The 16147-nt window shown below is 35.9% G+C and overlaps 1 protein-coding gene across 1 annotated transcript in view; it reads left to right on the forward strand.

The window, feature by feature from the left end:
* Positions 1–16147, forward strand: part of LOC122807193 (aldehyde oxidase 3-like) — a 1326697-nt gene that overhangs the window by 72366 nt on the left and 1238184 nt on the right. Inside the window, exon 3 of the mRNA XM_044078243.1 lies at positions 15439–15535. Within this exon, the coding sequence (XP_043934178.1) occupies positions 15439–15535 (97 nt within the window). The remainder of the gene's footprint in view (positions 1–15438; positions 15536–16147) is intronic.

Here is a 16147-nt window from a genome sequence, read left to right on the forward strand (position 1 = left end):
TGCATATATGGAACCACAGTGGGCATTACACCGGCATGCAGGTTGCATTGATAGTAACAGGCCACTGATGATAGTATTTGAACAGGGAACATTACTTGGTAAACATTTCAATATTTGTAGAACAATAGGACACATGTCCCAACTGTAGGTTTGGTGAAAAACATACCCATTCATTTATGTGTTTAGATTATTGGTGAAGATAAGATAGGGGAGAAAGAGAGATGTCAATTAACAAATGTAGATTCTTGCAGTGCTCACAGCTGAAATGATCATTGTTATAATCATTACTCTACAGGTATTATTACAACAAGTAACCAGCCAAACACTCAAGACACAAAAACAGTGAATCAAACCAAAATCCGACACAATAAAAGGTTGTCCAAAGTAGGCAAATAGGTTGATAGCAGCCAAGTTGGTAAAAAACAAAGATTTATTTTCCAACAGATAAAAACCATCAACAGTGAACATCAACGAATCCTTGGTACTCCGTTTAGTACAGGATGCAAAAATTAAAAAATTAAGCGCTTTCGTCTCCACATCAGGAGACTTCTTCAGAATAAAGTTTAATGAATAAAATTTGCCTTATATACATATTGCACTCCCTCATAAATCTATTTGATTGTTAATCAATTAAATTGTTAATCAATCAAATAATTTGTCCTGCATTCCAAACAATTAAAATGGACTAAACATCGTCTTGTTTAGTTTGTATACAAAATGCCCGTACTGAGCTGCAGTTACATTTAATAGCGTTTTCATTGCTTAACATTTAAATTTATGCAGTGATAACAAACAAAAGATTAAAGGCAAAACGCTAGTAAACAATGAAATTAATCATTTCTATCTCCTATTCATAAATGCAAGCCCCAACTGTATTTATTTCATAAGACTAACACGTAGTGTTGTAAATCAAATAAGTTATTAACTTCCATAAAAAACAACTCATGTGATTTTTTTGGATTTTTATATAGGAATTACCATGTGTTTACTGTGGGTTTGAGGTTTGTCATTCTCAACCACCTACTACTAAAAATTAAACTTTTTTACTTGAGACATTTTCAGTTCTCAAAAAGTAACAAGAAAGACGCAAAGTGAAGCTTTAGGGTTACTCATTACATTAGTTAGTGTATCAATACACACCTAGAAGGTTATGGAATTTGATTCTAAAATGATATATTTTAGAAGTAATAATATACCACACTCATAGTTTTTTATGGAAGTTAATAACTTATTTGATTTACAACACTACGTGTTAGTCTTATGAAATAAATACAGCTGAGGCTTGCATTTATGAATAGGAGATAGAAATGATTAATTTCATTGTTTACTAGCGTTTTGCCTTTAATCTTTTGTTTGTTATCACTGCATAAATTTAAATGTTAAGCAATTAAAACACTATTAAATGTAACTGCAGCTCAGTACGGGCATTTTGTATACAAACTAAACAAGACGATGTTTAGTCCATTTTAATTGTTTGGAATGCAGGACAAATTATTTGATTGATTAACAATTTAATTGATTAACAATCAAATAGATTTATGAGGGAGTGCAATATGTATATAAGGCAAATTTTATTCATTAAACTTTATTCTGAAGAAGTCTCCTGATGTGGAGACAAAAGCGCTTAATTTTTTAATTTTTGCATCCTGTACTAAACGGAGTACCAAGGATTCGTTGATGTTCACTGTTGATGGTTTTTATCTGTTGGAAAATAAATCTTCGTTTTTTACCAACTTGGCTGCTATCAACCTATTTGCCTACTTTGGACAACCTTTTATTGTGCCGGATTTTGGTTTGATTCACTATTATTACAACAACCTATGGCCTTGGGTTGGGCAGTGGTATGTTTGTACACAGTGTATAATTACAGCCTTCTTGTAGCTACTTTATACCTTTTCTTACCTGGCAGACCCGTGGAGGTGATTTCTGTTAACACTACCTGACTGTTTCTACCCATATCCACATAGTCAGGGTAACATATGTGCACTCATACTGTGTGTTTGTGTGTGTACTACTGCCATGCTCTGCCTTGATTTCTATCAGTAACCCTGGCTGTTTGCAGCAATGACCAGTAGCTGTGACAGCATCACACTTGAACATTTTTGGGGGGAGACTACTTGGTGTATGTACTTATCTTGCTGTCATTTGCAGACTTGGGGTTGGACCATGGGCGTTGGACACAGTATAACTACAGCCTTCTTATAGCTACTTTATACTTTTTCTTACCTGGCAGACCTATGGAGGAAATTTCTTTTAACACTACCTGACTGTTTCTACACATATTCACAAAATCCTAGGTGAAATTATGCATACAGTTTACTACCACTCCCAGGATTCAAACCGTGCCTGTTTGTGCATAAAATACAATAAAAAGGTTTTCTGTTTCATCAGAACAAGCTGTTAAGAAAATGCTTTCTGAATGTTTTCTGTTTAATACCCTCTTGGTTGCACAATCTGACCTTGTAATTATGACATTCGTATACATACATTCCTATACTACCTTTTGACATAGCACAGTGTGAAAAACAATAGTTAACACAACATTACTATTCAGATATCAGATCTTGGTGCATGAAACATTTCATATCAGTTAATCTCATGTCTTACAAAGGCAGTAACTTTGTCAGATGTGACTCGATTGTTTAATGCTTTCAGAGCTATAGTTGTTGTGCATAAACTGTACACATTTCAATTCATACAGTACCAAAGTAAACGCAACCATTCCATGGTTTTGAATTTTATTGACAGGCAGTTACAGTTTTATTTATATATAACCTGTATGACACTATTACTGTAATATTGTCTGGTTTATTCAGTACAAACCATACCCATTTTTCATACTGCAAGGTGACGTTCTACTCCTTTACATTTAGTTGGTACAAATACTACAAGCTATATTGTTACTCACCAGACTCGCAATGCAGCCTTAGCAGCCTGCTTGCATGGGCTTCCTGGTTTGCAGCCCACTCAGCTGGAGCTGTAAAGAAGATAGAGAAACATTTATCCATACCTATCTATCACATACACAAACTGTTATTGATATTAATAGTTACACATGCCTGGGACATCCCTCTGCCATGCATCTTGGACCCAGTGGTCCAAGAGCTCCCTCTTCCTCTGCTTCAAGTCGGCAAAGTGGTGCTGGACCTGCTCATCATTCCAAGGGATGCCAGTGGCACTGGTGAGATTGCAGGCAAGACTTTTCCAGGTCGCTGCTTTGTATTGGGAGCCCTGGTACTAGTCCTGCAACAGTGTCAGATCATGTTTTTTACAAGGAGTCCAACCATGACCCTGGACTCCTGTATGCCCCAGCGCTGTGCCCGAAAGTACACACCCTCTCCAACACCAGCCATAGTGCCTACAGTGGGGAGCTACAAACGGTTATGAGCTGTATTCCTGCCTGCAAGGTTTAAATATGGCTGATTTCCTCCCCTTTGTCATGATTAGATGGTTTTGAATATGCTAAGCTAAGCTAAGTGCCAGACAAACCCACTTAGCTGGTATAAGCATTGCTTAGAGGGGGTAGATGCTAAGCACTGCTTACCAGTGCACAAATCCACTTAGCTACATTAATTCTTGATTAGAATTTACATTTAAGCAATGCTTATACTGGCTTAGCATAGCTGAGCACAGGTTAGCATTGTTCAGCTTTCCTTTTACAGACTATCAGCATTGTGGGGTTGATTCCTCATAAATGACATAGTATGATATGTGTGTTTACCTTCCATAACATCCCCCATGTGCTTTCATTACAATACATTCTTTTGTGGCTATGCTGTATGGGACACTTATGTTTCTATTGGGGTTTCACATCTGTACTACACTGACACCTCACATTTGAACCTGCCACACTACCCTGGTTAACAAATATATATATATATATATATATATATATATATATATATATATATATATATTATTCATTACCTACTGATAACAAAATATATTTTCGTGCTTTTGTAACATATAAAGATGAATGGTGACTTGAACTGCAAAAGCCTGCTTGTTAAGCGACAGGTGTAACCACTACTCTATTTCACTTTGCTCTGTTTTGGCCATATATTTGTATTTAGCTCACTGGGATGTGTAAGCTAGGCTGAGCATAGCTGCACAATGTGCACTCCCGCTCAGTTACTCTTAAACTTTATTGTGGACAGAAAAAAAATTACATATGTGTTTTATTTTTATTTATTGTAGGGGTTTGCACATTGCTTTCTGCACCATTATCTGTGTATGGCTCTTACAAACTTAGAAAGTTAATAGAATACATAGGTTTTGCATTATCTTAATGTTTGGTCCCGTTGAGTCAGGGAGGTGCACATTTTAGGAGGAACACACCAAATTATATCAGTCAACTATCTGTACACATTTCAAAGATAGTTGTGAGTTAAGCTCCATGGTACATACCTCTCAACTGTATAGATTTTCACAGAATGTCCAGATTTTTGGCTCATATTTTTAGGTTGTTCCTCGTTTTTTCCTGGCAAATCACTGGGATGATCTGAGGATTGAAGTTACTAAATAATGACATAACATCTGAGTTTCAGATTTCAAATCAGTCAGTATGTTGAGACAAACCCTGTTATTCTCTAGCAACTTAGTTTATTAGAGCAATCTTTAAAATATTTGCCTATTTGTCTCCCCATTTTGTCAAGCTTTGTCCAGCTTTTTTGCATTATGAGGTTGAGAGGTATGCAGATCTGGACATTCTGCAAAAATCTGTACAGTTGAGAGGTACAGTTTGCATTTCCACACATTTCCTGCTTCGGCAGAATGCCAAAGTGCTGTATAGTGCTTTAGCAATACAGGGGGTATGTCACAGAAGCTGTGACACACCCCCTGTATTGCTTTCCTGTTTGCAGGTTTTATTTCAGTGTCTGTGGACACTGAAATTATTTATTTTACATTTCAGTCTCTGTGGACACTGAAATACTGGCATAATATTAGAGCTACACTCTATTATGCCAGTACAGCTTAGAAAGTGCTGTACAGCACTTTCTGAGCACAGGGTGCATGTTTAGTGTCTGTGCACTGCACAGACACCCCCCTGCACTCATACATGGATTGTGTCCATGTAGAGCATACAGCAGCATGCCTTCATTAATATGCAAGACGTGCTGCTGCTCTATACGGCCATGATCCGCTCCGTGCAGGAATAGCACTATTCCTGCACAGAGCTTAATGAATCCAGGGGTTAGGCATTCATATGCAAATCTTCAAGTAACAGTTTTAGGAAATACTACCATTTCATCGAGGGGGTACATGTGCTCTCAGCCTAAGTATCCACAAAAATTAATTCAGCTCAGTGTTGTGTATTATATTGCCACCACATAGTGTACCTGCAGTATACAAAATTTAAACTCATGTTCGTGGTCCTTATCTGCTTTATGTCTGTAAAGAGCACTAGTAATTACTTGCCTCTTAATCTCAGAGAGATGGCTGCCAATATGCTGTTTAAGCTTTTGGTTAATCTTGCCCATGTAGTATGACTTGCAGTGTTCTCACAAATCTAGATAAACTATATTTTTGTGTCACAATTCCCGGATGCCCTTAAGATAAACTGTTGGCCTTTAATACGATGTACAAATGTCTTGTTTGTGTAGATATACTCACAATACGCACATTTCCCACATCTAAAAGTGCCCTTCCTAGCAGTTCTGAGGAGCACTGCAGTCTTAGGTTATTCTTTATAACAAAGTAACTGCTTCAAGTTATGGCATCTCTTATATCCAAAAGATGTCTTTTTTAGTAATTATGGATTGTAACTCAGGTGCATCTTGTAAAATATGCCAGCGTTCATCAATAATATGTTTAACTTGTGTTCTTATTATATGTTAGCATGCATGTAGGGCTTTTAGAATGAGCATTCAAGTTTCTATGGTAGGTGGCAAAAAAGTAGGTCTAGCTAAAGTTGAACATACTTGTCTAACCTCATCACATATGTCATCTATGGTTTGGGTAGCATAATGACTATTCCTAAAATCGGTGGCCATACTATCCGGCTGACTAGTCATGACTATGTCAAATGTATTGCATCTAGTCAATCTCATCATTTGACTCTTCACAACGTTATTGAACATACAAGCAAACAGCACCAGAGCTCATTGCAGCATCCACTCACAAGGAGCCAAACAAGGAACAAGTACTGGTATTTAATTTATCTTATTAGATTTTAACCACTGATGAATTGTCCATCTTAATGAAAGGGCTGACTTTTTTTCCAGCATGTACTGCTGATGTTGCTAAAATGTTATCTGAAATTAAATATGTTGTGAGGACTTTATAAACTTAAACATGCTTTTTTGCTTGAACAAAGAGTTAACTACTGATCTCCCTAGATGTACAACCACTTTTGTACCTTATAATAATAGTATTATACAGGCATTTGAAAGGGCCGTCTTCCATAACATTTATGAACTTTACTATACGCTGAAACAAAACAAGTTTTTCAACCTCACTCCAGATGAACATAATGCTATTCATTCTCTAATAAATAATGCTGATAATAATGCTGATATCACCATTAAAAATGCTTATCTTGAGGGGAAGTGTTGTGATACTTGATACAGACTACTACACTAAGACCATGAATGAGTTATTAACTTGTCATGATTCTGAATGTATTACTAAATGAAATTATGTAGTAATTATTCACCATGTTACAGATATTTTGCAGACACTGTTGAGTCAAGGTATAATACATACTCAGTTGTTTGACTATTTTTATACTGAAGCCCCTAAGATACCTTTCATTTACGGCATATCTAAGATCTATAAATCTTTATCTAACCCTCAGCTGAGACCAGTTGGTCAGCTAGAGGTTGGTTTAACTGAAATGATCTCCAAGTGTTTAAAAACACAGCTTAGGATAGGTTTTGATCACAGTGGCACCTTCTTTAGGGATATGAATGACTTTTTATCACAGCTACATGCACGGTCATGTTCAAGGAAGTTGAACAATCATCACTTTGTAACTCTTGATGTTGATTCCCTTTTTACTGTGATACCTAATGATGTAGGTGTACAGTTTGTGAAAGAATACCTCCTAGACTTTACTGAATATACTCAGACATACATAAACTCCTAATGCCAGCTGCTTATACTAGTTCTGACAAACAATGTTTTTTTGTTTCAGAAGAAACTGTTTAAGCATGTTAGAGGTGTAGTGATGGGTACTCCCATTGCTAACACCTATGCTAACATTGTCATGTACATAAGAGAGGGTAGGTTTATATTGTCTTCAGAGAATCCTTTTATTGACAACATTGTATTTTATTGTCACTTTGTGGCTGATTTGTTCTTTATTTGGAAGGGCAGTACTGAAATGTTTAAAGAATCTTGCTGTATGTTTCAAACACACATGATTTTCTTAAGTTTAAAAAAAGACTTTGCCCTTAACAGCATTGCCTTTCGTGATATTACCATCTATAGAACCATGACATACCCTTGCTATGACACTGTATAGAACAACAGTTAAACATAACTCATACTTTCATAGGAGTAGTTTGCACCTGCAGTTAATGTTCAATAATGTTGTGAACAATCAAATTATGAGATTGGCTAGACTCAATACATCTGACCAAGTTATGAACAGTCATTTGGATAGTATGACCATCAAGTTTAAGAATAGAGTTATGCTACCCAAACTGTAGATGATATATGTGGTGAGGTTAGACAATTATGTTCAGCTTTAGCTAGACTTACTTTTTTACCACCTACAATAGGACTGATAAAATCTTGAATGCTCGATGCATGCGAACATATAATAAAAACACAAATCAAGTTACACATATTATTGACAAACACTGGCATATTTTACAAGATGCATCTGAGTTACAATCCATAATTACTAACAAACCACCTTTTGGGTATAAGACATGCCATAACTTGAAGCAGTCACATTGTTATAAAGAACAACCTAAGTCTACAATGCACCTCAGGACTGCTAGGAAGGGCAATTTTAGATGTAGGAATGTGTGTATTATAAGTATATCTACACAGACAAGTAATTTGTACATCCTATTAATGGCCAACAGTTTGTGTTAAGGATGTCAGGGAACTGTGACACAAGTCATACAACGTGGGTAAGACAAACCAAAAATGTAAACAGTGTATTGGCAGCCATCTTTCTGAAATTAAGAGGGAAGTAGTTGCTAATGGTCTTTACAGACATAAGGCAAATACGGGCATTGAACATGAGTTAAATTTTGTATACTGCAGGTATTCTATGAACCACTATGTGGTAGAAATATAATACACAACATTGAGATGATGAATTTTTGTGGATACTTAGGTTGAGAACACATGTACCCCTGGATTAAATGGTAATATTTATCTAAAATTATTACTTAAAGATTTTCATATGAAAGTCTAAATTTAATGTTTTAAATGACTTAGATACATGAATTTTATATATATATATATATATATATATATATATATATATATATATATATATAAAATTGTTACATAGTTTTAATTCATTTCTCATACATTTAACTTTTATATGTATTTTTACCTTTATCATGTGACCTTTTTCTCTTATGACCTATTTCATCATATGACTTGGTATACTGATCACGTGACTGTAACTGATGGTATTTAAATTATTCACAATTAGTGTGTAAATAGACTGCCTGAAGAAGCCTTGTGTAGATAAAAGTTTTTACTAGCAACAGAACAAATTGCGTGTTTACTGAGCTTTATGTGTTTCTTGTTTCCTTATTGATTTACTCGATACCACTGGATTCATCTCTGTCTCAACTGTTTTTGCTGTTTTACTTGTATTTCTTGGAACATTCCCTTTTCCCTCAAGGTATGGTGATCTTGGAGTTGGTATACTTAAGTTACTGGGATGTGAGGGTTTCCAGGAGATCTTGTCTCCCTGCAAAAAGAAGTTTAAAGGAGAACAGCAATTTTCAAAATTCACTCTTCTCCTGTGTTTTTGGTCTTTTTTTTAGGCTTGTCAGCACACATCATTTTGAGGGCTGAAATTTCAATAAGGAGCCTATTACTAATAACTGATCCTGATTTGATATCATCTTTGTAGTTGCTAATTTAAACTGGCATCAGAATTAACCATGTTTTTCCCATTTTCTACATGGGGTTGTGATGTCACATCAGCAGCAACCATCACCTAGAGCCAAGTTTCACATTACTAGGCTACAATCCAAATATCTTTTGTATTGGCAAAATGTCTAATACCATGTTGAAAAGTGCAATATATAAAACACATCTGCAGTACCCTTGACTGAACATCAGCCCAATAAGAATTAAGGCTGCCAATTTTTTTACATTAAATTACCTTTTATAAAGTCATGAGTTATTCCAGTTTAATATAAATGTATTAGTATCAAGTCTCTTCATACATTTTATAATAACCAAATATGGCACACTATCAGATACTTTGGAAAGATCTAGCTATACCAAAATAACACCCTGTTATGTACAAATTGGCTATCGTGCTTTTAAAAAATGATTAGACTGGTGGATGCAGAATGATTCTTTTTTCATAAAGTCGTGTTGATAGACATCTGGTACAGTACCAAACCAGAGATTAACCTCAAGTAAGTTCAAAAGGCATCTTTCAAAACATTTGCAGAGCAAGAAAGTTAGACTGATTGGATGGTAATTGCACACAATGCAACAGCTCACATTTTTATAAAATGCAATGATGTTAGCTTTTCTACAGGAAGATGGAAGCTGGAGGTGGCAGAGTTAAAGATGTTAAGATTTGCATTGGGGGTGATGAGGATGGGCAGGATTAAAAATGAGTATATTAGAGAGTCAGCTCAGTATGGATGGTTTGAAGACAAAGTCAGAGAGGCAAGATTGCATTGGTTTGGACATGTAATGTGGAGGGATGCTGGGTATAGTGGGAGAAGGAGGCTAAGGATGGAGCTGTCAGGTAAGAGGAAAAAAGTAATGCCTAAGATAAGGTTTATGGATGTAATGTGAGAGGGCATGCAGGTGGTTGGTGTGACACAGCAAGATGCAGAGGACAGGAAGAAATGGAAACAGATGATCTGCTGTTGCAACCCCTAACTGGAGTAGCTGAAAGAACAATAAAAAGGCTCTTACCTCTGGATCTAGCTAAATGACCCTCTATGCTCTCTCTGCTTTAAATTGATTTCCCTGAGAGCCAGTTCACTCTATTAACTTATTCTTCATAATTTTGCCACAGTCTGTCTCCTCTTCCTTCTCAAGAATGCCATTCACATGTATATTCCTTCTGTTCTCTTAATCCAATTTCTTCTCGTCCAACATTTCTAAGTTCAATTTCATACAAGGAAACTGCTTCTTCTGCACCATATTCTCCTGCTGCAAACCTAAAATGGCATCTGAATGATTGTTTAATAGCTAATTTTATTTTATTTGTATTTGTTTACCAAGCTAGAACAATGATCTCCGTGGTTCTTTTTCAGACTCAACCCAGGAGCCCAGTTTGCACAGGGTCACAGTTAAGCACTGGTGTTTAATGGAATGTGGACCACAGGAAACAGCTTGTTAACAGCTACTAAATCTTCAGCACCACCTTCCAGAATGTCATCCATATTAGTATCTCTTTAAATGGTTCATCAATATATTATCAATATTAGTATCTCTTTAAATGGTTTATCAATATATCATCAAAATTAGTATTTCTTTAAATGGTTCATCAATATATCACCAATATTAGTATTTCTTTAAATAGTTCATCAATATATCATCAATATTAGTATCTCTTTAAATGGTTCATTAATGAACTCATCTAGTTTATTATTGAACTTTTGTCTAAAATTTTCTCTAATGATACCTCTGTAACATCACTGGATTTGAATATCCCCTTAACTTTTGTTGAGGATAGTGGTTTCCTTTTCTCCATCAGCATTGTAATTGACTAATATTCCCAACATTCAATAGTCCTCTGTTTGATTACTTGTTTTTTTATTTTTATTTATTTGCCTATTTTTAATTATGTGGGACAAGTAATCTACCAATAAACATTGCAGTTGACTACTATAAGATAAAGACTAACTTTCAGCCAATTTTCACAAATTCTTGATAGGAGTCACCTGATGGATACTCTTCTCCATAAAGCACCATAGCAGAAGTCCAGTTAGGTCTATTTTACTGATATAATTGCACACTGAAAAATGTATGACTATCTATGTGACGTGCTCTACAGAAAAATGCATTACTGTATAAATTATAGCAACATATGGTAATATTGTGTATTAAAATTATAGCAACATAAGGTAATATTGTGTATTAAAATTATAGCAACATAAGGTAATATTGTGTATTACAGTACTGCTCCTTCACTGCTGGGCTTTTCACTGATAATTTTTGTCATTTCATATCCTATATCACAAACACACACACACACACACACACATACACACACACACACACACACACACACACACACACACACACACACACACACACACACACGCATGCGTGCGCACACACACACACACACACACACACACACACACACACACACACACACACACACACACACACACACACACACACACACACACACACACACACACACACACACACACACACACACACACACACAATCTGAATCCTACTACAATGCTGTGAGAAGCTTGTCATGCTACAAAGTCAATCATCTATTTCTTTCTAATGCATCCTCTGCCATCATTCTCCACCAGGTGGCAGGCACATGGTGGGCTGAAACTCATCTGCCTCACAGAATGGATGAGCCATCCTTTGCAGCTCATGCATATGACCACTCTGGGTCCTCATATCATCCTAATAGAACTCACCACTGCTCTGCACTATGGCAGCTAAACTGGATTTATCTACATAACCTATTTCACTTAAACCAACTAACTACTGCCCACTCCACTGTTTACCAATCTGAAAACTCAACGCTCAAAGAATTTGTATAACCATCATGTTTAAGAATAGGGTTATGCTACCCAAACTGTAGATGATATATGTGCTGAGGTTAGACAATTGTGTTCAACTTAAGCTAGATGTACTTTTTTACTTCCTACAATAGGAATGATAAAATCTTGAACGCTCGATGCATGCTAACATATAATAAAAACACAAATCAAGTTAGATGTATTATTGACAAACACTGGCATATTTTACAAGATGCACCTGAGTTACAATCCATAATTACTAACAAACCATCTTTTGGATATGATATGCCATAACTTGAAGCAGTCACTTTGTTATAAAGAACAACCTAAGACTACAATGCACCTCAGGACTGCTAGGAAGGGCAATTTTATATGTGGGAAATGTGTGTGCTGTAAGTATATATACACAAACAAGTAATTTGTACATCCTATTAATGGCCAACAGTACACTCAAAGACTTGGTATGACTATACACCAACAACAGAACTCTAAGATCATCTCAGAAATTCTTACTAAAAGTCTCAAAAGCCAATAATACCATTGGAGAATCTATATGCAAACAAAATATCCAAAATATGGAACTCTATCCCATAACAAATTCTGAACACCACTAACACTCACAAATTCAAATCACTCCTCCGTGACTACCTCAGCAAAAACTAGCTGTGCTCCTGTACTACCCATAGATCTCCTGTCAACCTACTACTTCTAAATCCATCCAGGCTTTTTTCCTGCTTAGATCTCAATATCCGTACTTCCTTGTTGTCCTATTATCTACTTACTGCTTGTATTATATCAAAGAGAAATGCAAATTCTCAATACACTGCCCACAGTTCTGCTTATGACATGGCCAATGAACTGTATAGTAACTGAAAGGATGACTCTATGCATTTGTAAATTATTCTTCATTATTAAAATTCTATTTTTTCTTCTTTTTTGCTGTATGACATTGCAACCCTATGTATGGTATTTCTCTATCTTGTACCACATCTTTTTTATTATTTTTAAATACCGTCATTAACTATTTACAGTCTCTTGTATACTTTTTTTGGTTCAACTACCTTCCCTGTATTTTTGTATTTTTTTTGTAGTATTTCTGTTGTGGAACTTTTCTCCTCGGGCCTCCACTGAAAATGGGCTCCTGGCCCAGACGGACATTCCCAGTAAACAAATGTAAAATAAATAAAATAAATAAATAAAAAGCATTCTTCATCCAGGCTTTCATGAGGCCTATGAAGCCCCATAGTAGGCCTATGAAGCTCCTCTACTAAGTGTAATATATTTACTGGAGTAGCATTAAGGGGCCCATCCTTCTATACAACCAGGCTGGATAATGTTACTGACTTTTGGTTTCTTGCTTTATTTCATTCCCGCTCCTTCAATGATAACAGCTGAGTGAGTAATTCTGTTTTATAACACAGGATAACATGTTACATTATTTACCACTGAGAAGAAAGAGTTACTTACTGCAACTTAATGCACTCCTAGAATGCAGTGTAGTAATGCAGAATAATATAGTTTATGCCAACAATAAAGCTCAACAGGTTAGGTATTAAAGGGAAATAATGAACCATCCAGGAGTACTATGAGTCTTGACACCACAGATGGAGAGCCTCCTCACCCATGAAAGATCCATTACATGCCTGCTATACCCATCCTGGAAGCATACCTCTCAACCTTTTAGTGCAAGAAGTCTGGACAAAAACAAAAGTAATGAAGGGGACAAAGGTGCATAAATAGGGGAAAATGTTAAATATTGCTGTTATAAACTTAGAATATTGCTGGAATAATAGGATTTATGTGACTATGCATTTTCTGAAGGATACAAAGTTTGAAACATAAATATATGTCATTATTTAGTGAATTCAATCCTCAATTATTTGCTAGAAAACCACAAATTTTATAAGGAACAGACCAAAAATATGAGGAAAACATCTGAACAGATAAGAAATATTACTGGAAGGCTTTTTTAGTGCTTAAATGGGCTCCCTGTTAAGCTATTTTATATTTGTTTTATTATTAGTAAATATTATTTTTGATATTTTTGATTTAAAATAGTTCCTGTGTCTAATGTCTGAAAGTTGGTGCTGGATTTGAAATTGAACACAAACACACTCAGGCAGACAAACAGACACATGTAAAATGACATATGCACAAAACAGAGATTGACACACACACATACACCCCCCCCTCACACACACACACACACACACACACACACACACACACACACACACACACACACACACATGCACATATGCACACACGCACACAAACACACACACACACGCACACACACACACATGCGCACACACACAGAAACTTCTGTTAAAATTACAAAGATAATTTAAATTAATCTATGAAAAAGAATGTGCAAGATCCTTTAGTTTAATGTTAAAATGGAAAACTTGTTTTGCTTAGTCCCATCATTACTTCTTTCACTCTCTAAAATAACTGCATCATCGTAGCTCAGTAATTACATTAAAGAGACTTGGATGTAGCCTGCATTGGTCCTGTAGAGGAATAATGCTCTGACTACAGCCAAGGAGATGCAGGTTCACCTAGATGAGCAGGTGCCTAATGATGCAGGTAGGGAGGAGGGGCATACCAGTTTTGCAAACAAGAGCATTGGTTCCTGCCTGTTTTGTGCCATGTCTCCAGTAAAATAGCCTATGCTGTAAAGAGGAGGCTTGTCATAATGCAGGAATGCAATACAGGGAAGACACGGGTGTGTCCACTAAAGTCAGTGATGGTAGCCTATGTGTGGGTGCATGCATTCATGGAAAGAGCAGTATAGGTGACCCTTGTGGTGCTCAAGTCATTACATCACCTTCAGGAGTGGGAATAGGCCATAGATAAAGATACTGCCATTCCTGGGATGCAAATGAGCATATAAAGCTCTCCCATAGCTTCCTGGATAATGATCCCCTCTTGGAAAATGTAATGTCTAATCATATGGAGGATTGGTGATCAGCTGCCATGGGGATAAAAATAATGCAAAAAAATCAAATCTGATATTCTTTTTTCTGGAATGATTTTATTTACTTTTGTTATCTGAACAGAAGTGTGTGTGTGTGTGTGTGTGTGTGTGTGTGTGTGTGTGTGTGTGTGTGTGTGTGTGTGTGTGTGTGTGTGTATGTGTGAGTGTGTGCATCAGGACAAGACATTTTTTCCTACTGGCACACTAAATATTTTATTTTTTGCATTTAATAGGCTAACTCATTTTTCAGTTGGGTCTCCAAGTACCCTGATTAACCCCGCTGAACTCAGAGTGTCTAGCATTTTCTTTGATTTTTATTTTAAAAAGCCTATTTTCTAATGTTTATCTAGATATGATACAGAGTTATACTGCATGATGTTATACAGTACAGAATATAGAGCAATTACTTGTAATGTAATAATGTGTGATTTTCCTATGATTAGTGTCTTAGTAAGGTGGTTTACATTGTAAAACAACTATGATTCAATCAGCCTGTATTGATATTGCATTAAATGGCTAAGATTATTATTGCTAGCCTTTCCAGGTGTTCCTTCCTTAACTGTCGAATCACAGTATATCTCACAGGGACCAAGTATGGCTGTGGGGGAGGGGGATGTGGAGCCTGCACGGTCATGATCTCCAGATATGATCACCTGACACAGAAGATACAGTATCCTTTTGCTGGCTATGCAGAAAGTTGTCCTTGTTTTGACATGAAGATTTGCAAGTGTTGCAAGCCTTGTTTAATGTACTTTATAAACTGCAGAATCCTAGGTGGAGGTGGAGGTAAGCTTCATTATATTAGATGACATTATAGTAATGTTTGTTTCATTAGAAATGTAGTTCTTAAAGCAAAAACTAGCAAAAACATAACATAACATAACGTAACATAAAATGTAACGTAACATAACATATAACTTAATATAACATAATGTAACATAACATAATAAAAGTAACATAGCATAACATAATGTAACAACTTAACATAACATAACAAAATGTAATATAACATAAAGTAACATAACAACATAACATAATGTATCATAGCATAACAAAACGTAATGTAACATAACATAAAGTAACAACATAACATAATGTAATAACATAACATAACAATATAACATAAAGTAGCAATGTAACATAACATAACATAATGTAACAACATAACATAATGTAGCTAAACATAAAAACACTAGAAAACATTCATCTTGTCACCCACTCTTTCTTTTGAGGACCCCAGCACTGCAGCCACTGCAGCCATTACCCTCATCAAAACCCTTCT

Source organism: Protopterus annectens, chromosome 7.part0, assembly GCF_019279795.1.
Source record: "Protopterus annectens isolate FY-2018-M chromosome 7.part0, PAN1.0, whole genome shotgun sequence".
Classification (NCBI taxonomy): Eukaryota; Metazoa; Chordata; order Ceratodontiformes; family Protopteridae; genus Protopterus; species Protopterus annectens.